The sequence below is a fragment of the Pleurodeles waltl genome, chromosome 11, assembly GCF_031143425.1.
Source record: "Pleurodeles waltl isolate 20211129_DDA chromosome 11, aPleWal1.hap1.20221129, whole genome shotgun sequence".
In the NCBI taxonomy this organism is placed as follows: domain Eukaryota; kingdom Metazoa; phylum Chordata; class Amphibia; order Caudata; family Salamandridae; genus Pleurodeles; species Pleurodeles waltl.
The window spans coordinates 56,226,321-56,253,093 of record NC_090450.1 but is presented as its reverse complement, the minus strand read 5'-3'; the positions used below and the strand labels follow the sequence as shown (position 1 = coordinate 56,253,093).

The following is a 26,773-nucleotide window of genomic DNA, read 5'->3' as shown; positions in this document are numbered from 1 at the left end:
CTGCGATACCTAAATAAGAAAGGAGGACGAACGAGGTAGCACGAGACAATGACGGCAAACAATAAGTCTTTGTTAAAAAAAATATTTATTCCCCCTCATCCCCATTGCCTCCCGCCCCTCTCCTTGATATTTGAGGCAGCCACCACTGATTGCTAACACATAAAACCTCACAACATACAACACAGAGGTAACACATCTTTATCACTGTGCAAGCATTAAACAAGTACATAGGACATATCCTCCTTGATGAGCAGCATAGTAAAGAAGTCAGTGGAAGTATTCAAAGCTGGAAAAAACCTGATTTGCATAGGAATGTGCTAATGTCTATTTGTTTCTTCACTTTTTAAGATTTTGAACATTCCACCCATTCTGGGCAGAATGCAGTGGCATAAACAAACTTGAGGGGGCACCCCTGCAGAGTACATGAGGACTAACTCAGGAGGTCTCAGGTCAGTGTACTGTGCTGAGGCGGGCACCTGGAGCTCAGGGCCGCCAGCACCACAGTGGGCTGTGGGGGCCTTTGTTATGCCACTGGCAGAATGTTCTAGTAGACTTATAGTTCTTCCGCCGCAGACTACACTGGATGTTAAGGGCCCTCTATCTCATGATCAGTCAGCACTTGCAGCTCGGGCCTATAACTTAAATTCTGGGAATTTAACAACTGTTATAGCCCTAAGCAGCAATCAAAAGTAAAATCATCATATTCTGAAAATGTTAACACTAGTGGAGAAACAGACAACTTCACGTACTGAAAATATAGATAGAGGAAAAGCATTGTGAGACAAAGGTAGGATTTTGTTTGACTTAGAACCCTTTATTCTTGAAGTATGTTGTTGTCATGTAACCTCTGGACCATCATATGTAACCTGGAGCGGCAGCAAATAAACAATGATATGCTAATTACATATGAAAGTTAGGTGTGCAGCCTAATAATATTTAGCTACAACAGCAGCTAATTGGTTTGATAGCTCAAAAGTTCATTTTAACGTTTAGCACACAAATATAATATATATAACATTGATATGAAAATAAATTTGGAGATCTGAATTGATCTCTAACAACTTAACTAATAATGGCTAAAACTGTTCAACTCTATTAGTATTACTTTCTGTAAGAAACATAAATCGAGCTATGTTGTTTTTCCTGCATTCCCTTTTGTTGGTCTATGGCTTCTTTCTATAACTCTCCTTCAAAGTGAATCACAGCATTTACACATTACGAACACAACTCGATCGCCATATTGCTTTTTTCTATTGCATTCCCCCAAGTCTCCCGAGAAAAATGGTACCTCACTTGTGTGAGTAGGCCTAGTGCCTGCAACAGGAAATGCCCAAAATCACAACATGGACACATCACATTTCCCCAAAGAAAACTGACCTGTTTTTTGCAAAGTGCCTAGCTGTGGATTTTGGCCTCTAGGTCAGCCGGCACCTAGGGAAACCTAGCAAACCTACATATTTGTGAAAATTAGACACCTAGGGGAACCGAGGAATGGGTAACTTGTAGTGTTCTCACCAGGTTCTGTTACCCTGAATCCTTTACAAACTTCAAAAAACACTTTTTGCTTACATTTTGGTGATGGAAAGTTACGGAATCTGAGAGGAGCCACAAATTTCCTTCCACCCAGCAGTCCCCCAAGTCTCCCGATACAAATGGTACCTCACTTGTGTTGGTAGGCCTAGCGCCTGTGACAGGAAAAGCCCCAAAATGCAACATGGACACATCAAATTTTTACATTGAAAACTAACGTGTTTTTTGGAAAGCGCATAGCTATGGATTTTGGTCTACAGCTCAGCCGGTACCTAGGAAAACCTACCAAACCTGTGCATTTTTAAAATTAGACACATAGGGGAACCCAGGATGGGGTAACTTGTGGCACTCTCATCAGGTTCTGTTACCCAGAATCCTTTGAAAACCTCAAAATTTGGCAAAAAAACAAACACTTTTTCCTCACATTTCGGTGATAGAATGTTTTGGAATCCGAGAGGAGCAGCAAAGTTCCTTCCACCCAGCATTCCCCTAAGTCTCCTGATAAAAATAGTACCTCACTTGTGTGGGTAGACCTAGTGCCCCTGTCAGGAATGGATCACACAACGGTCAATGCTAGTCCTTACATGAGGGAAACTGTTGACCCTGGGGGGATCCATTCTTGACACAGGCACTAGGTACATGCACTCAAGTAGAGTAGCGTTTTTATCAGGACAGGTGGGGAAATACTGGGTAATAGGAATTTTGTGGATCCCAGCATATTCCTGTAGTTCGTGTGACAGAAATGCAAGACAAAATATAATTTTTATTCAACATTCATCTTTGCAGGGTATTCTGGGTAAGAAAACTTTGAGGAATCCAAACAAGCCACACCTCTGTAGACTCCCCCGGGTGTCTGGTTTCCAGAAATGTCGGGGTTTGGTAGGTTTCCCCTTTATGGACGCCAAGCCCAGGACCAAAACTGCAGGATCATGCCTTACAAAACCAGACTGTTTTCTGATAGATAATTTTGATGTCTCCACAAAATTATTTGGGTGGTGGAATTTGGGGCTGAACTAAATTGGGGAGCTCCCAAGAGATCACTCTCTCTGTGCTTCCACCTGCTCTCGGGGTTGGGCTAACCCGCTATTGTCCCGCTGCACAGACTATGCTTGCAAAGGGACAGCAGGAATGTCCTCATCACCTCCCTCAGAATCACTGGAAGAGGAGTTGTCGGAAAAATCACTCCTAGAGTCTGCACCGTTGTCCTACCCCTCAAATGCTGTTTCAGTATCTGCTGTCTCAGTCTATGATCCTACGTCAGAGCTATCCCCTATAACCCAAGTTAGGGTTGGAGCAGCAGTCATCCAACAAGATGCCATCTCTGCTACTGGCTAAACTCTCGCTCTAAAACACTAGCCTACGTAGACAGGCTGGTGGGTGTGTGTGTGATACATGCAACAGTAAATGTGAGTCACCTTACCTTTGCTTCTTCCCTCAATCAGCAAGTTCTCTCAAGACACTCAAAAAAATAAAAAAGACACACTATTTACTTCACCTTGTCACATACCAATCGTCACAGTCTGTAGCGCCTCTGACACCTTGCCGAACAATCATTATTGGTGCTCTAATGATCATATTTATATCTATATTGATATATCTATATATAGATTTCTCTCTCTCTCTCTCTCTATATATATATATATATATATGTATGTATGTATATATATATATATATTTATATATATATATATATATATATATATATATATATATATATATATATATATATATATATATATGCATTTCAAAGATTGTCCCTGTTTTGGCATGTTCTAGCGCACTTAATTCAGCGGTGGTGCTGGTGACGGCAGGACACTCTGTAATTTATCAACAACATTCATGAAATACTTCACGAACGACCGCACTCCGGGATCTCTTATTTCACAAAATTCATTTATTCAGGCTCCGTTAACTTCGTTTACAGCTCAACAATCACCTGCCCTACGCGTTTCGGTCTGAGAGACCTTGATCACGGGCATTTCATATACATATATATATAGAGAGAGATCTATATGTATTTGTAATAGCTGTATGTTGTTTCCTGGGGGCCATAGTGGCCCCCAGGGAAAACATACAGCTATTTTAAAAAATTGCCCACGGGTGACCCCCGTAATTATCAATTTTTATTTTTTTTAAAGGGGCCAGGGGTAAACTTTTTTTTGTTTAAATGTGCTTACACTTATTCTGTATGCAGTAAACACTAAAGGGTTTCTTAAGTCCAGGTAATTCATATCATTGTCCTCTGCAAGGTCCAAATGATGGCACTTAAGAAGTGTAGATTCCTATTACACTACATTTTTACAAGGTCATGTTCACAGGAGGTTATGGCACATAAACCACTGTTCAGCATACTGTTTAAATCAGTTACAGATTTCCAATACATGTCTCAACTTTCACTTTCGATCGGAGCCTAAATTGTATAGATTCTCAAGTTGAATTGAAAAACTATTTTGAGAATCCCCCTGAAACAGTATGCCAAGAAAGGAGGTACGTTTGCATGAGATGTTACCACAGCAAGATCTTCTGAATACGCATATTGCATAGCCAAATTGGCCAAAAATGTCCCCAAGGAAGCACTGATTGCATGAGAATCCTACATTTCAGAGATGAAAACTCTGTATATCGCACAAACTTCTTATTTTATAGTTTGGTACAGTGCATCATAGTTTGCTATATTTTCAGATGTTTGATAAAATTATTATTTTCACATCACAAAATTATCGATCCATAAGGCATCAACATTTCTGGGTGCAAAATTACCTAATTAGGCGATCTGGCACCCCAGGAAAGACATAACAGCAAGATGGTGATTATATATGTTACAAACTCAGATTCTGAAGGTTACTCGGCATACCCAATGTGTATTTAACTCTGCAGGAATAATGCCTGTAGGGTTTCATGAGCACAGGAAGTGATGCAACAAACAATGTTTCAACCATTCTTTATTTAAAGAAACCTTGCTCTGAATCAAAGAGGATCACTGATATTTATGTTTCCAGATCAGAAAACCTCTACAGCTGGCCTCTTTCAAATACAGCTACTACAATGGGTTTGAAAATGGACAGGAGCACAGAGAGGTCAATTGGTTTGGCAGGCGTGCAGAAAGACATTCACATTGAGGGTAAGAGTTGAAACTTTGGACCGAGGCATGACATTAATGGTGTGCTGAAGTCCTTCATCAATGCAAAAATAGACCTTTAAAAATATATAATCCTGGACCATTGGCATGTCCTTTTGAAGAAATGATGCCAAAATGAGTAAGATAGCTCTTGGCAGACCTTTAAGAAGTATATGCCAAATATTCTGAACTTATTTCTGAGCCACTTGAACTTCATTGCTAAATAACAAGACACAATGGACTTTCCGCATTACATCAGTTCCTAGTGTTACTATTAGAATTCAATTTACATGAATTAAACTGATTTCCTATCAACCTCAAACTACCTCCATAAAGTGAAGGCACAAAGTAGCTGAAGTAATGCATCTTGCAACACATTCTGATGAAGGGACGTGCATGGTTTTGGTGTGTTGTCTTTGTAATTCAGTACACAAATATTAGTTTATGTGTGCAAAGTATGATCGTGTTGAATTCCTGCTATAGCATAGTGGCCAGATTTGGTTCTCGTAGAAGGAATCTGGCATCTCAACGCTTCTGGAACATTAAATACACCTTTTATGACATTTTCTAGAAATAGTCCAATAGAAAGTTTAGTATTTTGGCTTTGAACTGAGCTAATATGTATCAATAAATGAGGACTCTAAGAGAAAGCTGCATACAGAAAAAGGTATGTAGAACCCAGCAAAGGCATAGGGCAGGTTCTCATGCAATGAGGACTGGAAGAAGAAACTCACTACAACCGTAGCTATCACATCCAACCTTGAGGGCTTCAGCCACCAACAAATTATTTCTGGCTTATCTCACTACACAACTCACACACACATTGAATGTCACCTTTGCCACCTCCATTCTGGAAATGGGCCACAGTGCCTGACAAATCCTCAATATTATGGACCAACCATAACATCATTAACTTCAGGATCAAGTTACTCTTCAATAACAAAACTTCAAACACATAAACTGCTACAACAAAAATGCACATAGAGACAAAGGAAAAAACTGGACCTCATAACACCCAATTCTTATTTCTAAACAATTCCAAAAAATGCAATTTTATGGCATATACACCTTCTTCAACTGGATCTATTAAGTAATAGACAACTAGATACTATATATAGGGTTAACCACAAGAAGAAAAACACAAGCAAATGGAGGAAATCAAAGAATGAAAAAGACAACATCATACTGATGCAGATTAACAGAGTCAACAACACAGCCAACAGAACCACAAAAAGAAAATACTACTCCACAACCATAATTGAAGAGGACTGTTCATCTAATGAACTCCACAAGATTCTAGCAGAATCCCCCCTTTGAAAGTGCCAAAACACAGAAACACTACTGTTGCAAGCCTTCTGAGACAAAATATGCATGAAATTGTTCTTTAAAATTGAAAAGATTGACAATCACCTTAAGTAGACCACAGCTATCACCCCCACACATGACTTAATCATCACACACAGTGACAACACCAATCTTTCACCACTCAATATACCCTTTTAGAAAAATAGTTACACAGTTTTGCAAGCAGAATATATCAGGAACACCCTGGCACCCAGCACCTCTAAAACATTTTAAAAATATGCTACAAACAAATAGAGCAGGGGAGATATCTAGAAGCCCGTTTTTCCCTAGATCTAGGTTCTTATCGTCACAAGTTGTAAATCGTCTGCATTATAATTATACCATTCCCCAAGAAAAAACACAACCCATAGAACCCAGTAAGCTGCAGACCAATATCTAATACCTTGTTACGAGGTAAAATATGACAAAGAACAGTTTTTACTCAGCCTTCCAAGTTTACTTTGGAAAGTTATTTGATGTCATGAAATCTACATTCAATCCAAGAATTGTAACAGAATCAGCCCTCATTTCCATATGGAATGACCTAAAACTCACAGAGGACAGGAACAGAGTGGCCATTCTATGGCTCCTGCATCTATCAGCCACACCTGACATTGTTAACCAAGACATGGAACCGTAAAGACTCCTTCTTCTTGGAATACATGAGGATGCTATGAAAATGGATTGTGTCATACCTCAAAGACTGACATATCATGGCGTGCCTACAACCATTTTCATCATCCTTTAAAACCCAAAATTGTGGTGTCCCCCAAGGGGCTTCTCTTATTTAACAGCTACTTATCCACTTGGCAAAGCTGATCAAACTCACCTCCAACACTGTATGGATAAAATCACATTAAAAATGGATTCCCCAGAAGACCTCTACATTTTGAGATTTGACAACTGAGGCCTGGACTTTAATGTATCGATGATGAGTTACCATCAAAAGCTCAACATTGCGAAGACAGAGATCATGACAAAGGCACAAATATCAGCCTACCTCCACTTGGCACAAGGAACGTAATGCCCCTTCAACTATATCAAGAGAGGAAAGCAACCCAAGAGTAAAACTGAATTTAGACCTATCCTTGACACCACATCAACAGACTCACAAGAAGTACCTTCTACACTATAAAAACACCACAATGCATCATCCCATACCTTGAATACAAACAAAATCTACAATATATAATCATACTCATAGTCTCCAAGCTCTATGATATCGTGGCATCCCCAGTTTTAGCATATGCAAATATAGCTACAATCTAAAATGCTGCAATACAGATACTTCACTTCCATCACAGACATTTCATGGACCAAGCCCTGCAACCGATCCACTACCTGTAGCTAGAGGAGGAATGTTCAAGGCACTTTTCACTGACAGCAGAGCCTCCATAAGAACCACTATACCTACAAGTTTAATTCATGCAATACATACAAAATAAGACATTGTGGCCCAGGCTTGCATCACTGATTTTCATTAGTATAAGAAATTCATGGTAGCCACTGATTTGTCTGTACAGGCCACTGAGTAGAAACTTTCTACTAACCAAAATTGAAAGCATCAAGCAGTAATTAGTTCAGAAAAGATGTGAAAACATGTTTGTTTCCAGGATGAACACAACATTCCATAAGCCCAAGATGCAACCTGGAATAAGAATAATTTCATCATAATTTACAGTCCACAGATATACAACAGCCTGACCGGCACACCCTATTCATGTTTCCAAAGACTCCAGTAGCTTTCTATGACCATGTTAGTTACAAACAGATGATCTGTGTCTAGCCTGGATATTATTACATAGTAATATGAATTCATAACCCTCCTGCCTTTCACTAATACTATATCTCTCAGAGGTTGAACTGCTGATTGTAATTCAAACAGGCAAATTGGTGTCATAATAAGTCCCTTATATAGCCTAAACCTCTTATACTCAAATAAGCCCTAACCGTTACAAAGACTATCTACCAGTCCACATCAGCAAACCACTGATCCCCATTTCAACAGACATTGAATACTTAAATAGATATGACACATACCACTAGCTACCAAGGACTTTAATTTAGTTCCACTGCAGGTGCCAACTAACAATATATTATAACCACTTTTTGACATCTCACAATGACATTCAAAAAGGAGTGATCAGTACAAAGTCAGTACCAGCAAATCTCTTGACCATCTGTCTAGCCAACCCATACCTGATGAGGACTATAAGTATAAACAGAAATCTCAGAATGAACACCATGTGTGGTAACTAACGTAGTTAATTGTGATCACAAACACCATTAAAGGTACTGCAGAGCTGATCAAGGTTATTAGCTTACCAAAAATCATAGCCTGCATACTGTCACGCTTCTTCACCCATCACACTGCTCAAAGCGTTTCCCATGACATACTAACCACACTTTAGCGGTCTTCACTCAGTGCATGGAACACTTCCCACATAAGACCAAAATAAATTCAACAAGCTTTCAAACATACACCATGCAGTGTGTAGAATGCTACCCATGTAGGCAAGAGCTGCTTCAGGGATTGTAAAGACAATTAAAAGCCACAGTATAATACAACATAATACAAAGCATGGTGACTGAAACAGTTTTGGGATGACTAGTGTCTTAATAGTTCCAGTAGTAGGCTATTACGACAGTAATCAGTGGTAAAAGCCCTCATGATTTATTTTTAGTGGTTACATCCATAGATTCCTACAGAGTACTGTGAGAATAGTTAAATGAGGCTTTTAAATTGACTCATACAGGGGCGGCTCCTCCATAAGAGCGGTGGAACGTCGCCCCACTGCCAGAAGCGGCAGCTGCAAACCTTTACCCAAAAAACGGTCATAAACTGTGTTTATAATTGTTTTTGGGGGAATGGGGAGGGGCCATGGGGGTGACGAGCAATCAGGGGGAGTGCCCAGCCTGGGGCTGGCCAAACACACATGCGCGGGCTGGACAGTTCCTGCACAATCTCATCTCCCAGTCTGCCTTGTCGCGCCCAAGCTGGACGCTCCCAGCCAATCCTAACGCTGCTGTAAGCAGTGTCAGGATTGGCACTGGGCAGGCTGGGAGCCTGTGCCTGCCTGCAGTGAGATGGGAGGAGACAGAGGAACGACGCGGCGCAGGAGATAAGGTAAGAGTTTTTTTTTAGAATAGTTTTTATTTAATTTAATTCTTCCCCCCCCCCAGGATGCGTGCCGCCACCCCTTTCAATTAGCACGAGCCATGACTGGACTCATATAAACCTATATCCAGTGAAGAAGTATTGAGGTGTGTTTTATGTCTTGGCTTCAGTTTACGGTAAAACACATCCTGTCAGACTAATGGTCTATTTCCGAAATGTAATATTTGGCTCTCATGTGAAGCAGGATACAATAGTTCAATTCAGCCACCTCTTCCTTCTGTAAAACATGGTGTGACTCCGACATAAGCCTTATTACTTGTTCCGCCAACTGTGAATTTTCTGTAAGATCTGGTACACAACGCTGAGGAAGGAAAAGGCACCCCATAAATATGGTTTGCAGACTCGCACAAAAAATAACAAGATCACATTTTTCAGTAGAGATATTTTGAGGATGTACTTGAAATGTATTTAAACACAAAATGGAACATGTTTCTCCTATATTTGGAAAAATGCTTCATATTGTGTCTTGAAGACACTTTGAAGCTCAGTGAAAAGGGCTTCACATTTTCAGTTCAGATTTTCAGTGTCTGATATATCATAAAGTGCAATGCTACAATATATTTTCAAAGCAGAGGCATTCATTCAAATGTAAAAGAGATTTATCTGTGCTGTGAGAAGACATGGGTTGTTGACCTAGTGTCACAGAAAAGAACAGTGTCCAGCACAACATAATGTAAGATGTGATGTATTGTTAGTCACTGCACTTTGCTCTTACCAAAAACAACATTAAAAACAGATTTTACAACAAGAAATCAGACGTTTCTCACTACCCCTCTCCAAAAACTTGTCTTCCTCTCTAGTGGAAACTCTAGTTTTATCACAAGCATTATCTTTTCATCCCTTAGATGAAAACTATGTATTTTCCTCAAAATACTAGTATATTGTGAATCAAGAATGCAGCCATGGGAATATCTGCTTGCCTAAAAGAGCTTCTTCTGTAAGGAGATAAACAAGGCTTCCATAAAACCAACATCATGTAAAGATGTAAAATACTCTGTGTCCTCATGGCTCACCTCTTTGTAATGTAAGACTTCCAGACTCATGTCATAGTTTTATGTTTTAAAGTATGTGTTACCAGAAGCAGTGTTCTTATGACTATGAATGAGCCCAAAACTCTGTTCCCATCACAACTAATGTACGTCTACTGTAAAGTGAAATTTGTAATGATGGAATCTCTTTGAACCCCATCTTGCAGCATTTGATACTGTCAATGACTAAAGTCCTGATTTAAATCTCGGCGGATGGGTAATTCCATCACAACGGTGATGCATATCCCATCTGCGAAATATAAATCCCATACCAAATAATGGGATTCATCTTTCAGCAGTCGGGATATCCATCACCAGTGTGACGGAGTAACTGTTCCACCCAAATCTAAATCAGGCCCTGAATCTTCATGAGCACCCTCTGATGTTACATACTTATCAGTCGTAGTCAAGTACCTACCTGCAGTCTCAATATCATTTGAAATAAGCAACTTCATGTCTCTAGTCTATGGGTTATTACCACCTGCCAAACAACCTTCAATTGCCCTTTTCATCTTCTTGTTCTGAAGGACCTGCAGAATTTTCTATTTACAGGATTTGTCCTTTGCAAATATAAAACCTTCCTACTATACTTCCCAAGACCTCTCAACCTGCCCTTCCAGAGAATAATTCAGAATTCGTAAACTCTAACCCCCATAGGACGTTGGCAAAAGTCTACTCCTGTGCCATTTTAAACTTTGTTTTATGTATCTGATGGGTTCCCCTTGTTATGTATAGCACACCATTGTCCCCCTGGCCTAGATTCTTGCTTAATAATTAAGTTAATAACTATAAATAACAAATCACAATGAAGAGTACCGATAGCATTCTAAACAGGTTATTGTTGTACTGTGTGCACTAGGAAGGACTTCTCTTTGAAATATATTATCTTTGCTGATTGATTTATATACTCAAAATTCCATAAGAGTATTTCTTTCCTACATTAAACATGCTAATGACTCGGTACCTAATCACTTTCTATGCAAAATTTAGCAACTTAATAGGCTGAACTTATCTGATAAAAACACATTTTAAGTTGGATTCAACATCTTTCATCGGCTAACATTGAAATGGTATTTACTGTATCAGCATTAAAAGGAAGAAACAATATATTTTACACAGCACCTGATTAATGAGCCAGTGCTTAATGCATCCTGCTATTATAATGTGACAGCCAACATCATAATGGCTTGCAATTGTGTTAGCTGGGAGGTAGGAGTAAGAAGTTGTTTATTGGGAGATAAATTTGTAGAGACTCCAGAACAAATCTCCCTCTACGTTAAATGTAATAATTTTATGAAATTCTGCGGTTTAACATTTGATTTAAACAGGGCTTACTGCAGTAATAAGATGCCTATATAATATATATATATATATATATATTATATATATATATATATATATATAACATATATATATATATATATATATATATGTTTATTTTGTATGGATTTATACAGCACTTCGTGCTACTTTTTCAGCTTTTTCAAAAGGACGAGGAACCCTGGTTGTTCAGAGCTAAACACCCACTCTACATGTTAGTCCAAAGGCCTGATTGTCCATAAGATCAATAAGGTTATTTTCAGTACCATAACACCTTATTGCAATTTCAGAAGATGTCAAGGGAAGTCTGTTCTTTACATTGATAGCAATAGGAATGCCAGTGTAAATTCAGTTTGATCCCCACAGGCTAGTTAATGGTGTCAGTGAAATTACTTGAATAAATTATCCCCTAATTTCGTGAGAGGTAAAATCTTTCTACAATGTATTTAGTTCTCTTATTTGTATTGTAAATCACCACCTTCTTAATTCTTGTCCACTTCAGAACATGGTGATGCCAAAAATGGTTTCCTGTATACTCTTGGATCATTTAGTGTTGTATTTAAAATTAAGTTTTGTAAATACAGTTTGTATAAACAGGGTAACAAACATGCATAAACAGTATTTGAGACAGGAGATGTTTGGTGGTCTGTAACTAGCGTATATATCCATTGAGAAGCATTGCCAACAGCCAATCCTGCATACCTGGTTATCAGAGAGACTGGGAAGCTTCTCTTGGTCAGTCTGCTGCTTGCAACCTTTATGGCAGTCAAACCTATTCAGTGGTGTGGCCTTATATTTGTGATACATACATTGAGCATTTGGAAGGAAAATGTCAGAATTATGCCTTTAGGGATCTTTCTGTTAATAATTTAATTACTTTTTCTACATTTGTTTTTGTTAGAAATGGGGTCTCTAGTTGGAAGTCGGGTTACACCCTGTCCAAGTAGGGACCCTCACTCTAGTCAGGGCAAGGGAGATACCCAGCTCAGATATCCCCTGATTGGCACGAGAAGTCAGGCTTATCTCAGAAGCAATGTGTACAACATTTCCACATAACACAGAGTAATACAGTGAAAATGCTACAAAAGAACACCAAACCAGTTTTAGAAAAATAGCTAATATTTATCTATTTGCATACAAGATTCAGCACCAAATGTTATCCTTATTTAATACATATCAGTGTTCATATCCCATTATCTTCAATTTCCAAATGCTCCAGTAGTTTCACCTCAACTCCTAATTTGCAGTGTTTCAATTTAATATTTATCTGTGTAAAACAAGACCAAAACTAGAAAAATCCAACATAAAGTATTAAAGATATGAATTTTGCAAGAATGACTTAAAATTACAGTTCCTTGAAGTTGATAGCTCCATCTGGGGCTATCATAGCATCGTAAACAACAAATTGAACAGTTCAGGCCAGACGAGGAGTCACGGGCCGGCTACGGTGTCGGGATTGCCTGAAAACAGTACCTTTAAATGTGGGGTGCTGTGATCCTCATGATGAGATCCAGAGCGCAGCATCACTGGTGTTGGCAGGGGTCAGTTCCAGAGGTCGGTGCAGGGGTTGTCGGGTTCTTGAATTCACCCATGTTGCAGATCGAAATGCAGGCTGATGCCAAAGTCAGGAACATTGGCATTGACAGCGCCGGGGCTGTGGTGTGAAGCAGGATGGTGGTACTTGCGGTGCCCACAGGTCACGGTGACAGTGTCCTGCGGCGTCTGTGAGAACAGGGCTGGGGTGTGAAGCGGGGCAGTGTAACGTGCAAAGCCTCCAAGTTACGGTACAAGCCAGCATCATCATCGTTGCTGGAGTGCTGCCATCGGTAGGCCAAAGCTGGTGGTGCAGCGCAGGGCAGGCTCCGTATGGGGGCCACGAATCACGGTGCAGGCAGGGGCACCTGCATCAGTCGACCTGGCTGTGGTTCAGGAGGGGAGGGTGCTTTGTGTACCTTGAGGTGTGTCCTCGGGCCACTGTGGAGGCAGCGATGTCGGTGTCAGTGTGGAGCATCATCCTTGGGATGCCAAGGCTGTGGTGTGAGCAAGGCAATGCGGGGTGTGGGGCCTACAGGTCACGCTGCAAGCAGCGGCTCGGTGAGTGTCAGGTGGCGGCGTCCGTGAGACCAGGGTTGCTGTACGATGTGGGGTATGGCTCTGTGTGGTGTTGTCAGGTCACGGTGCAGTCAAGGGTGTCATTGACGGCGTCGCAGTGGTATTTTTCTGTTGCAGCACAAAACACACAGTTCCCAGTGCTGTAGGCAGATGAAACTTAAGTCTTTGATATCCCTGAGACTTCCAACAGGAGGGAAGCTATACTCCAAGCCCTTGAAGAAACTTCACAAGCATGATCACAGCAAAGTCCAGTCTTTGCCACCTTTAAGGCAGAAGCAGCAAATGCAGGCCAACCCAGCAAAGCACACACAGCAAAGGGGCAGTACTCCTCCTCCAGCTATTCTCCTTGGCAGAGGTTCCTCTTGATCCAGAAGTGTTCTACAACTTCTACACTACTTTGAAGTAGGCAAACTTCAAAGGAAAGACTCTGCCTTGCCCAGGCCTGGCTCCAGACACACTCCAGGGGGCCAGAGACTGCCTTGTTTGAGGACGGGTACAGCCTTTTCAGGTGCAGTTGTCAGCTCCTCCATCCCCACTCTAGCCCAGGAGACTCATCAGGATATGCAGGATAGACCTCAGCTCCCTTTGTGTCACTTTTTAGAGGGAATTTACAAACATCCCAACTGTCAGTCTGACCCAGACGTGGATTCCACAGGCAAGTAGGGCACAGAATGGTTAAGCAAGAAAATGCCCACTTTCTAAAAGACTCACTTAAAAATGCTCCTAGAGGAATTGTTTAGATAGAGTTTGAGTACATATGATCCAGTCTTCAATTAATATTTCATTAAAAACTGGATCATATGTACACAAACTATATCTAAACAATTCCTCTAGGAGCATTTTGTAAGTGAGACGCGGTCTCTACCCAGTTCTTAGGGGAATACTGGGTAGCCCCCAAGTGTGTTCACTTTCTAAAAGATTCTCAAACAGACAATCTAAAAACAAACTCTACCAAAAGATGTATTTTTAAATTGTGAGTTCAGAGACCCCAAACTCCACATATCCATCTGCTCCTAATGGGGAATTACACTCAAGGGGAATTTAAATGTAATCCCCATTTTACCCTATGGGAGAGAGAGGACTTGCAATACTGAAAACTGAATTTGACAGTATGTCACTATCAGGACATGTAAAACACACCAGCATATGTCCTACCTGTTAGATACACTACACCCTGCTCATGGTGCTACCTAGGGCCTACCTTAGGGGTGACTTACATGTAGTAAAAGGGAAATTTTGGGAGGTCGAATTGGCTCTGCAAAACCGCACACACAGACACTACAGTGGCAGGTCTGAGACATGCTTATGGGGCTACTCATGTGGGTGGCACAATCAGTGCTGCAGGCCCACTAGTAGCATTTGATTTACAGGCCCTGGGCCCACATAGTGCACCTTAACAGGAACTTACCAGTAAATCAAATATGGCAATCATGGTTAAAACAATGACCAGTACAATTTACATAGTAAGCACCTGCATTTTAACACTGATCAGCAGTGGTGAAGTGTGCGGGGCAACAAACCAGTAAAAACAGAGTCCAGCATGCCATAAAAACAGGAGGTCAGAAGACAAAAAGACAGGTGAAACACGCCAAAAGATGCCACCTCTAACAGTTTTGAATAATCTTTGTTGAGAGACCAAAGAGGTTCGTATGGTGGCAAAAAGCAAAGAAAGATGTTAAACCTGAATGGTTGTGAGTTAGCCAACTTGAGGACATATAACAGGGAATTACAAGCTTGAAGTGCTCTAGGTTTGATCAAATTGAATTTTATCATTTGATTTAATGGGAAGAAAACCACACTTTTCTTACAGTCGCTGGGAGAGAGATCCTTAGCCTAACATTGGTGCAGGAAACAAAATTAGTTTCGTTTGTGATGCCGCATTCAATTTCCTATGGAGCATCTAAGCTTCAGATAATGGAGACAATTGCATGTGTCTTCAAATTAATTCTCACTTCCACCGGGTGTCAGTGGAGATCAATCTGTATAGCTGTTATAAGAGGATTTTTCATGGCTTCTGTTACCAATCTTTCTGATAGACTAAAGATTTAATTTGATGTGGTGATTGCTGGTATGTGCACCTATACAAGGATAGCATTACCAGTGTATAAATAGGACAAGACTTATTTGGATGATGTGTGCATCTGTTTTCAATTTGTATTGTTGGCATTGTGCCAGTGTAATCAATTTTGCAAGGTCATCATGAAGACACAGATACCTTTCTGTACCAATCCTTAAGGATCTACTTACTAGCATTAGTTTAGTATAATGTTCACAGATTTTGCCGTTTCATACCAATGTTTGATACCAGGAGTCTCTATCCCAGTCAGAAGATTTAATTTAGTTTCTATGGATTTAACTTAAATGCAAATGATGCCATACAAACATCAATATTGTCTAGCACAAATTTTACCTTAGTGATCAGTGAGCACAACTATTGAGTATAAGAGGCTATAAGAAGGTGTATCATGCAGATTGTTGAACTTTTCTTTGACCACAGCTATTTCACATGGATGTGTACTATAATGGTCATAAACACTGATACTTAGGGCACTATCCACAACAGGGGAAGAGAAGGAGATCTTGAAGATCCTATTTGTACAAAAATAATTTCTTATTTTAATACATAAGTTAAAACAGCTCAAAACATAACTGCTAACCCCCAGTTGTGTGCAATGGTTATCTAGTAATTTGATGTTCAGTATAAAACCCCTCTGGGAGAGAAATCAGCCCCAGAAGACAGGCTTTGTCATTGTTTATAATATGCAGAGTCATGGCCAGAACAACAAACATAGCCATCTCATGTGGGGATGTGTTCCTGTGGTTCATTAGCTGCTATTTTCTCAATTCATTTGCCTGCAAAGACAGACTTGTGAAGTTATGACGCTCCAGATAAGGGCTTGATGCAGTACATATCTCTCTTCGGGTATAATCACTAGCCACACCCCTATCACAAGGTTTTTCACAGGTAAAACCGTGACATTCATCATTGACTACCAACTCCATTGCTTTGAAATCTTGAAGTGCATATGATCAGCTTGTGATAGGCATACATAACTCCCACATACCATTATGTGCCCATGACTCAATGTATGCTACATTAATAATTTGTTTCTTTTAGCTCAAACTTGCATTTGCACACCAATGCTACAATAATCACAGAATTATATTAATGAGTCGTTCAACGTGAGACACGTCCACCTCTATCACCCATGGGCTTGGAATGCAAGGCACATAGTTTTGAGTCAAAATGATTTAAAATATCAGGGTTTGTCCCAAGCAGAACTGTCTCTTACATTAGAGAAGACCTCCAGCTGATGTATAAAGAGACAGCATCAATCATATATTCACTTTAACACCTTTCTGACCTCATCACATACTTGCCATGTTTCTTCCAATGCATCTGAAGTTAAGTTTTAGATCAAGTTTGGAGAGGCCCTCATGTATAAAACCCTTTTAGGAACCTTTCTATTGAATAAACTTTCCTATGGCTATTGGGGTGATTCACAAAGCCAGAGCCTTGTGTCCTAGCAATAGGCACAATTTCCTTCTTCAGTGGTCTGCCCATGTGTGGGTATTCCCTGGAATTTGGCTTGCGTCATGAGCTGGATTTCACTAACTTGTGTATGACAAAATTTACTCGGATGAGTAAAATGAGATTGACTTATGTTAATCACTAACTGTGATTTCTTGCTTTTTGCAGCATTGTTTTATTTAAAATATTACACATTTGACAATTACAATTAAGTCTCGAGCATAGCCTCCACTAGTTTTAGTTATACCATACTATTGCTTCTTTTCGAGAATTTCTTACAGTTTTCTGAATATTACCTATTCCATGTTTTCATGTTGTGTTCGGGTACTGTTGTTAAACTTAGTATCACCGTCTGACGAAACGGTTTGTGGCAATTAAACTATAGTTCATAATTTATATACAATTCTCCATGATCCTCATTTCAAACTTTCACTCATTCATTCCTAACATGACCTTTGCCAACATGGCCTGGAGTCACACACACTTTGCACTCTTCTCGGTTAACAACTCATTTCTGTATTCCTCAGTTTTTAAGAGGAGAGTGTCATGAGTCACCACAAATTAATAGTGTTTCAGAAAACTGCTTGCTAGTTCGGAGGTCATTAACCCTGAAGCGCAGGAGTTGCTGAACTTTCAACCGAAGGAGTAAGTCTGAATTTACTCCTGGGGCAGAAGTTCCTACTAAGGAAACACGCAAGTGAGGCCATTTTGAAAATTGCTTACAACACATGCTCTCAAACCAGTGCATGGAAGGCGTCTCCTCTGAACAAAGAGATCCACTCTACACACTAGACTAGCAATGTTGCCAAAAAACTGGAGACGAATGAGCGACATTTTAAGCCATCACTCTAATAACGTGTTTTGTGCTGTGCACCATGGTGATGCCTCTAAACTTAAAAGCATAATAAAAAACATACAAAATAATATATACCGATGTGTTGGTGTCATGGTTATAACCTTCCATGGAAAATACATTTTACTCACTCGCAACAAAAGTCTTGCCTTTACCAATAAAACTGAATGTAAATAATGAATATACAAGATTAAATGGAAAAATACTAAATAAAAATACAAAATAAGCAAATCTAAAAAATCGGCTTTAGTCTAGTGCTATTTCCACTGGTGATAATGGGAGCTTAATTCTCCCCAAGGATAACAATATAGCACCTTGAAGTTTTTATCTAGGGCAATTTTAGTTTCACATATCGGGGTGATGGGATATGTGCTGATGGTTGTCCGCAAGTTTTAAACCTTTCTGACTGTAAGACTCAAAAAATGGTGCTGATTCCCTGCGCAAAACACGGAAAAAATGGTGGTGAAAAAATGTGTGTAAAATGACATTAAACCCCATGTTGAAAATTTCGAACAATTTGAAAAACTCAGAATGAGAGTATAACAGAGAAAACAGTAAGAAATGGAAGGCAAAAAAACTGAAGGATTTCTAAAGAATTAAATGATAATAATTATTCTCTTTCAATATAATACTCACCGGAATTCAAGCCAACCCACAGTTACAACTACTATTACCGACAAACCCATTAAATGAAAATAATGGCTTATCGTCTTTAGGAGCCCTCCTGCCTTTCATTGGCCGAGAGCAGTGCGCGGAAGGCGCGTGACTGGAATGGAATAATAAGGCAGTGTGCTGGTAAAGTTCAGCTGCTGCTAATTCCATTTCCATGGAACTACTAATGAATGCACATTATACTAACGTTCCGTCATTTAAATACATTGAAAGCTATGTGCAATGGCATGATTCATTGTGCACGCGCATTGATGTACTGTGGCACTAAGTCATTCTAAGGCACACTTACTGCTCTCTTCGGCAACGTTAGTGAAAACGTTCGTAAACAATAAATGGCACTTCTCTATATACTAGGAACATAAAAGTTAAAATACTTCTTCTTGAAAATGTCTGTAATCAAAAGTTCTGCCACATACTTGTGACTGTGGTGACAATTATAAATGGCCATTTGGTCTGTGTGGCGGGAAGCTCATCCGAGGCGTGTGACTTGTCAACAGTACGGGGTTAAGAAGGAAAAGGAAGAGGGGCAGTGGCGTAATGCATCTTGAGGGGGGCCCACCTGCAAAGTACACGAACGCTCTCCTCCCCCGAAACCCAGCCAGGAGCTTTCAGGGCACTGTGTACTGTGCTGAGGGCCCCCCTGGAGCTCGGGCCTCTCTGCACCGCGGGGGTGAGGGTGCTATTATTGCACCAGTGACGAGAGAAGTGGGTGAGAAAACAGAAGGGCAGTGGTTCCCAACCTTTTGATTTCTGTGGACCCCCACTTTAACATTAATGGAACCCAGGGACCCCAACTGAATCATCAGGGGAATCCAGGGATCCCCGTCTGAGTCATTACTGGAAGCTGCGGACCTGATTTGTCAATATTTGTTAATACTTTTTAATTTTCTAGGCTATTGCGGACCACCTGAGATGGCTTCGCGGACCCCCAGGGGTCCCCGGACCACAGGTTGGGAACCACTGCAGTGGGGTATTAGGGTAGCTTGGAAGGGGGAAAACTTTTACCAAATCGCAGTCTATCTCCTACAACTGGTAATTGTCTACCTGAATAAAATTGACACAATTATAATGCAGGGACAGAACACTTTTTCTTGCTATGACTGACTCACAGCTTGCTCTCAGCTTCTAATCTCTTATTTTCAGTGAGATCTTTACATCTGGCTTGACATAAGTCACCTGAACGTCCAAAGAACCTTATGGGAACCAACAACTGCCAACCTACCTATAGCTGCCCAAGAATAACCTTAAGCAAAATAGAGGATGTTGCATGCTTACGAAAAAGGAGAACAACATGTTTTAATTCAGAAGTGGAACAGCGCATAATAAAAATCATAACAAAATTATAACACTCCCAGTTGTGTTACAAAGAACACAGCCATGTACTTGTGTGTGTGTGTGTGTGTGTGTGTGTGCTTGTGTGCGTGTGTGTATGTATGTAAGCATGTATTCACTGGAAAAAAACAAAGGTTAAAGTGACGTTATAGTTAAGTGAATATGTCAATTAAAACATGCCATTTTAAAAGTACAACACCACTGAAATTCACCAGTTATAGTTATCTCAAATAACTATAAATCATGCTATAAGGTAACTATAACTCATTCCCCCACCTTCTAATCCTCATTTTCTTATGTAACATCTTCTGCAGACTGATCTACACACATAAGATTCACTGTCTCTCAACAATGTGTATGTGATGCTAAGTGTTCTGAGACCCAACACTGGTAGGGGTAGCCCTATAAACAAATGAAATGCATGTGAGAGAGGGCTAAGGAGAGATAAGGGACTCTTCAAGGGTGGTAGTAAAGGAATTCGTGGAGAAGGAGGTCATTGGGGGATGCCAAAAAAGACTGTTTCTTCACAGAGAAAACCAAAAGTTACAAGGAGGAAGTTATAGGTAGGCAAACTATAACTCATGGCCTAAAGTTATTTCACAACACAAGTTATAGTTTCCACAGATAAGTATAACCATAACTATAACTATAATTGCTGAATTTCTATGGTCTTATGTGGGTAAAACATCAGCCTAACTATAACATCCCTGTAACCTTTCGTTTTCTCAGTGAATTTCTATTTTTTTTAATTTAAAGTAATATATAATTACAGTACAAGACAACTACTGCCACGCATGACAGCCAAACTCTCTGCATGCACCCAACTCCATGCCGCTCACAGCCTTTAATCGTGTGCTCCGGGGGTTTCGTGTGACAATGGCTGTCTTTTTTCAAGTCTGCTTTGCATCTGTGGATCCATCGGAGATTTACACTTGGGTTGTAGCACTGGGCCCCGCAGTGGATAAGTGGGTCAGACAAAAAAAACAGAAAGACCTCTTTTTTTGTCTTTGTTCCTCCATGTGTCCTATGGGGTCAGGATACCTGTACCCTGACCCCTTATGTATTTGTCTCCTTTTGCGCCTCCCCGGCCCAAGTGAGAAAGAAAATGGCAGCTGTAACGTTTCTGTCAGGTTGGGGACAGCCAATCAGAGCCTTCTTTTTCCTGGATCCACGGATCCCCTGTTTTAGAATTTGGGTCTCTAGCTGGTAGAAGTTTGCACCCTGTCCAAGTAGTGATCACAATCCTAGTCAGGGTAAGTAAATTACCTGTGCTTACCCTTTGGTAGCTTGGCACAGAGCAGTCAGGCTTACCTTAAGAGGCAATGTGTAAAGTATTTGACCAACACTCTAATAAAAAATACCACAAAAAGGTTCCACACCAAGTTAGAAAAATAGAGAGTATTTATCTGAGGAAAACAAGACCAAAATGACAAAAATCCAATTAGTAGAAGTTAACATATGAATTAAAAAAAATTAAATGTGAAAATAGTGTTTAGAAGACTATATTGGTTAAAAGGTTACTTGAGGTTACGAGGGAACGGTGCAAAGTCAAAGTTCAGGCCGACTGTGAAGGAGGGTAGGCTGGCTACAGAGCCCATTGAAACTGTACCTCTAGAGGATCAATGCATCCACCGCAGAGACACAATGCGTCAAAATTTCTCCCGCACTTGGACGATGAGTCGACGTCAGACTCCTGTTAAAGTGGATGCCATCTATCATCGCTGGCCAAGCAGACTGTTGTCATTGGATCATGCAGTGATAACGCTGCTATCGTCGGGTAGCAGCTGCGTCGTCGACAGGGATGCAATGCATTACGTTTTCTGCCATGCTCAGGCTGATGCATTGTTTCTATGAGGTGGTGCACAGATTCCCCTTTCAGCCCAACCCTGGCTCAAGACTATCAGTGTGGTGTTATCAGCCCCTTTGTGTGGACTCAGGTCACTACCCTTTGAAGTGTAAGTGTGAGCTCTTCCCAACCTCCTCCCCAGGAAGACCCATCAGTATGCAGATGATTGCAGATTCAGTGGAATATCCTGTGTTGTGGGTGTCTCAAGGTAATGTCTAAATGTAGCTGTCACCCAGCTTAGGCCAGATGTGTATTAGACACAGGCGGTCAGGCACACTGGGCAGTGGGGGCAGAAAAATGCCTACTTTCTAAAAGTGTAATTTCTAGAATAGTAATAATAAATCCAACTTTACCAGTAAAGAGGATTTATAAAACCCATTCCTAAGATATCAAACATTTTGAGGCTACTCCTTTCTGATCAGGAACTACAGCTTAAACGTATATCAAAGTATTCCAAATGACTGCCTATGAAAGGAACTGGTCTCACAGTAATGAGAAATTACTTTGGGAGTTTTTCATTACCAGGACACGTAAAACTTAGAAGTACATGTCCTGCCTTTTACTAACATGGCATCCTGCCCTATGGACTACCTTAGGGGTGACATATGTAGGAAAAGGGGTGGGTTTAAGGCTTGGCAAGAGGTTTTAAATGCCAGGACGAAGTGGCAGTAAAACTTCACACACATGCTCTGCAGTGGCAGGCTTGAGGTATGCTTGCTGGCCTACTTAAGTGGGAGGCACAATCAATGCTGCAGGCCCACTAGTAAAACTTAGGTTACAGGCCCTGGGTATATCGTATACCACTTTACAGGAGACATACAAGTAAATTCCATTGTGGATACACCAATGTTACTATGTTTAGGGAGGAAGCACATACACTTTAGCACTGGTTAGCAGTGATAAACTGCTCAGAGACCTGAGGCAAACAAACAGATATAGCAACAAAACAGGAGGTAAAAGGCAAAAAGTATGGGGTAAGAACACCCTAAGGAAGACAGGTCACCGTGAGTGGACCCACAAAGGATCCTCATACCTAGATATCTATATTTCAAGTTCTTTAAAAACTCCCAAATTACTGAACAGATTTACACAAAAGTCCAAAAAGAGCTCTTTCTAGACCAAGATCTACCTTTCTGCCAAATTTGGTGTAGATTAGTTCAGCAGTTCGGGCTGTAGCTGTGTTCAACAGATGCAAAATCCCTATAGACACTGCATGGGGAAAGAGCATTTTGGGACCCCGCTCGTCCCCCACTTGACAGATCACCCAAAACTTTCCATACAGAACTAGGCAAACTAGGGCACTTTTTTGGACAATTTTGTGAAGATTCATCAAATGGCGCCAACGTTATTAGAAATACGAAAAACGCTTTGTCTATGTGAAAAGTTAGTCTTATCTGTAATTAGCTATCGCCAGTAGTTAATATATATATATATATATATATATATATATATATATATATATATATAGAGAGAGAGAGAGAGAGAGAGAGAGTGAGAGAGAGGTGTGGGGGAGATAGTGAGTTAGAAAGAGAGGGAGAGAGAGCAAAATACCTTAACACAAACATTTCCCCACTCTACATTGTGTATTAGTCTCTAAATTGTACAGAAACACAGTCTCTTTTAAGCAGGCCTTTTAATTGAAAATAAATCATGAATATTTTTGATAATAAACTTAATGAATGTATAATGTGGGGATCAGTGATGTGTAAATGATTTTTTAATGTAAAATATATTAGATAAATAATAATGAAATAGACATGGATTTTAATCATAATAATACAGAACTTGTAATGCAGCACACAAAATGTTAAAGGACTGCATTAATTTCCATCATTAGAACACAGTCTGTAATCGGTCTTACACATTGATAAGCACTCATGCTAGGGCTGAAAATAAGTACTAGGATAGTCCAATAGTCACAATGAGAGCAATAACAAATTTCCTTCTAAAAACACTGCAACCTCTTCCTGGGTGTCTAAAGGATTGTTACTGCAAGATGCCCTAAAGAGCCTGCCATCAATCCTTCTTTGCGCCACGTTTGTGCAAAAGTCACTTTCCGCCATCGGAGGCAACACAATCTGACAGAATCTCTCTTTGGAAGCCAGCTCAATTGTTCAGTGACATTTACAGTCTTCCAAAGAGTGCCACTCATTCCTTTGTTAGAAACCAGCACCAGCAAGAATAACAATAGAAACATATATTTGCAGTGTAGTTCACTGTCGCTCTTACAAGAGGCTGTGGCCTAGAAAGCGTTCAGGAAAGTGCTGCATATTTCCTAATTTTATAAATGCAGTGACAACAGTTAATGTTGCTTGATGATGTAATATTTTTCTGCACATGCCACATACTTCGGTGACAATGATGTTATCGCTTATAGTGCAAAATGCAGAAAAGTTTTCCCAGCTTGGCCAAAGTACGTAACTACACAAAAGCGTGCTGCTTGTGAACACGTGGTGCAGCCCTTAATCATTTATGATCAGTGGCGACTCGCGGGAGGGAAAATGGGCGGGGTGGCATGTGGCGGGGAGACAAAAAAATATATTAATAAAAAACAAAAGTACCTTTTTCACCAAGCCACTCAAGTCCACTGTTGTCCTCCACTGCAGACACAGGCTCCCAGCCTGCTCTTTGTCCAATCCTAAGGCTGCTTTCACGCTGCTGGCAGCATGAAAGCAGCATTAGGATTGGACGGAGTGACAAGCTATGGTGCTCCGAGGCAGAGTGAGAATCTCTGCCTACTGTCCCCGACCCGTCAACACAGTGCTGGGTTGGAAAGAGCCCAGTCCGCATGTGTGTTTGGCCGGCCCGGGATGGTGGGCTATACATACATTGGCACTGAGGGGAGTGCTGTGCACTGCCCCTTTGTGCTCGTCACAGACCCATGGCCCGCCCCTTTCACTATAAAACAAAAATAAACTTAGTTTATTATCGTCTTATAGTAAAAGTTTTGCAACTGCGTCTGCTGGTGGGGAGAGATGCTCCTCCGCCATAGCAGATGAGCTGCCACTGTTTATGATTCTAGTAGACCTTGACCAACAACTTTATAGCAGAATACATTGGTAAAGTGGGAAGGAGATTTCATCTAGTTCGAATATTCCACATGTTGCATTCCATAGACCTAGCAACGATTCACAAAGAAAATTGCGATCCATAAAGTTACAAGTGCGGACTTGCTGCACTCAGGACGAGTACTCTGCACTGGTGGCATAATCTCTGAACTGAGCGCTGCAGTGCAGAGATTAGGCCCGGGGTGCGGAAACTCAACACTTGTAAATTTACACATCGTAAGTCCCTTTGTGAATCAGGCTCCCACTTCATAATATTGTACGTTTGCTAAGAAAGCTTGTGTTTCTGGATCAATTAACTTATCCCCATGTGTTCAGACAAACAAATTTTGGTTAGTGTGTTTAACACGGGGTTTCATTTTTAGATGTCTGGGTTATAGGACATTTGCGTTGGCTACAGGCCTCAGCCACATACACTGTGCTAAAATGATGCACCCTATCAGGAGTAAGCAATTGGCACAAGAGATTCCATTCCATTTCAGCTTGTGCCAATGTTTAAAAGTTTCCCTTTAATCCTTTTGCACCACGTCCCGCACAGTCAGTGATTTTAAAAACCTTACAGTGGAAGTAGCAAGCACTGGCACTTGACTCCTGAGGACTGGTTCAGGGATGGTGCAGTGATTTTTCCTTCACTGTCCAGGATTACAGGCATTGTCCTGTTTAATATCCTTTGAATGTGACATGAATGAGGACAATATGTTAAAGATATCACCATAGACCTCCATGGATGCGTCAATTCACCAAAATGCCAGGCGTTGATGTTGTGACATCACAAGTCCTTTGACCTTCACTTTTAGTCACACATATACTTCCACATACTGCCTCTCTTAGATAAGCACACTCAAACCCGCAAGTACAGACAGAACATATTTTTTAAAGCATTTATTTTTTTACCTCAGCTGCCAGGGAAGGTCATATTCAAGCTATTTGTACTCTATTTTGTATTATACTAAAACAGAATAATGCAATATCATTAGCTATTAGTATAGTTTAAAAACTGTCATAAAACAAGGAGTCTGGCACCCAAATCGATGTCCATATGGACTAGCTGCTCTTGTGTTCCTGGTAGTGATTTTGCCAACTTGGAACTCAGGGGTAGTGCCAGTGGTTGCAATGAACCAGCTTGGGAACACACCAGAGCCCCAGGTGACCTCTAAATGACATCCATATGGTCCACTTATTTTGTAACATTACTTCTTATGTACTAAATTGCGGCCATTAAGGCCAGTCCCAGCTTAAAAGCCTCTGGTCCAGATGGGGTCCCTTTAGACCTATCTAAGAGCAACCTGAACCTGTGGGCTCCTCTGGTAGCCAATGCCCTCAGAGCAGCGAGTTCCTCCTCCAAGATTTCTTTTTGGTCAAACTCGCTCCTCACCCCGATTTTTAAGAAGTGTACCCGGGAGGATCCCAGCTCTTACTGTCCTATCTCCCTCCTGGGCTTCCCCGTGAAGGTGTTGGGCCACATCCTACTCTCTGACTTGGTGGCCTGGGCAAAGGAGGCCAGCATGGGTTCAGAAAGGGATTGGGGTGACAGACCAATGAATCAACCACAGTCTTTTTCTGGGGAAATATACAACCACTAAGAGTGGTGCGCTCCACTTGGGCTTCATGGACCTGTTCAGTGCCTTGGACTGTGTATCTAACTCAAAACTGTGGGGCATCATGGAAGATCTGGACATCGATAGATAAGACAACAATACCATTAGGGAAATTTACTTTGACTCAAGTGCTGCTGTTAGATTTATGCTGGGGCAGTGCTCCAAAATGTTCAGGGTGCACAGGGGCGTCAGGCAAGGATGTGTCCTCTAACCTTACTTATTCTCCCTTCATGTTAACCACCTAG

At 40.8% G+C, this 26,773-nt stretch overlaps 1 protein-coding gene across 9 annotated transcripts in view; it reads right to left on the bottom strand.

Annotated features, from left to right (window-relative positions):
- NLGN1 (neuroligin 1) overlaps nucleotides 1–26,773 on the bottom strand; it is a 772,713-nt gene that overhangs the window by 641,357 nt on the left and 104,583 nt on the right. The window contains exon 5 of one of the 9 annotated variants that reach the window (XM_069213050.1): nucleotides 9,379–9,471. The exons of the other annotated variants lie outside the window; for them this stretch is intronic. Coding sequence (XP_069069151.1) covers nucleotides 9,379–9,471 — 93 coding nt within the window. The remainder of the gene's footprint in view (nucleotides 1–9,378; nucleotides 9,472–26,773) is intronic. 9 annotated transcript variants of the gene reach the window in all.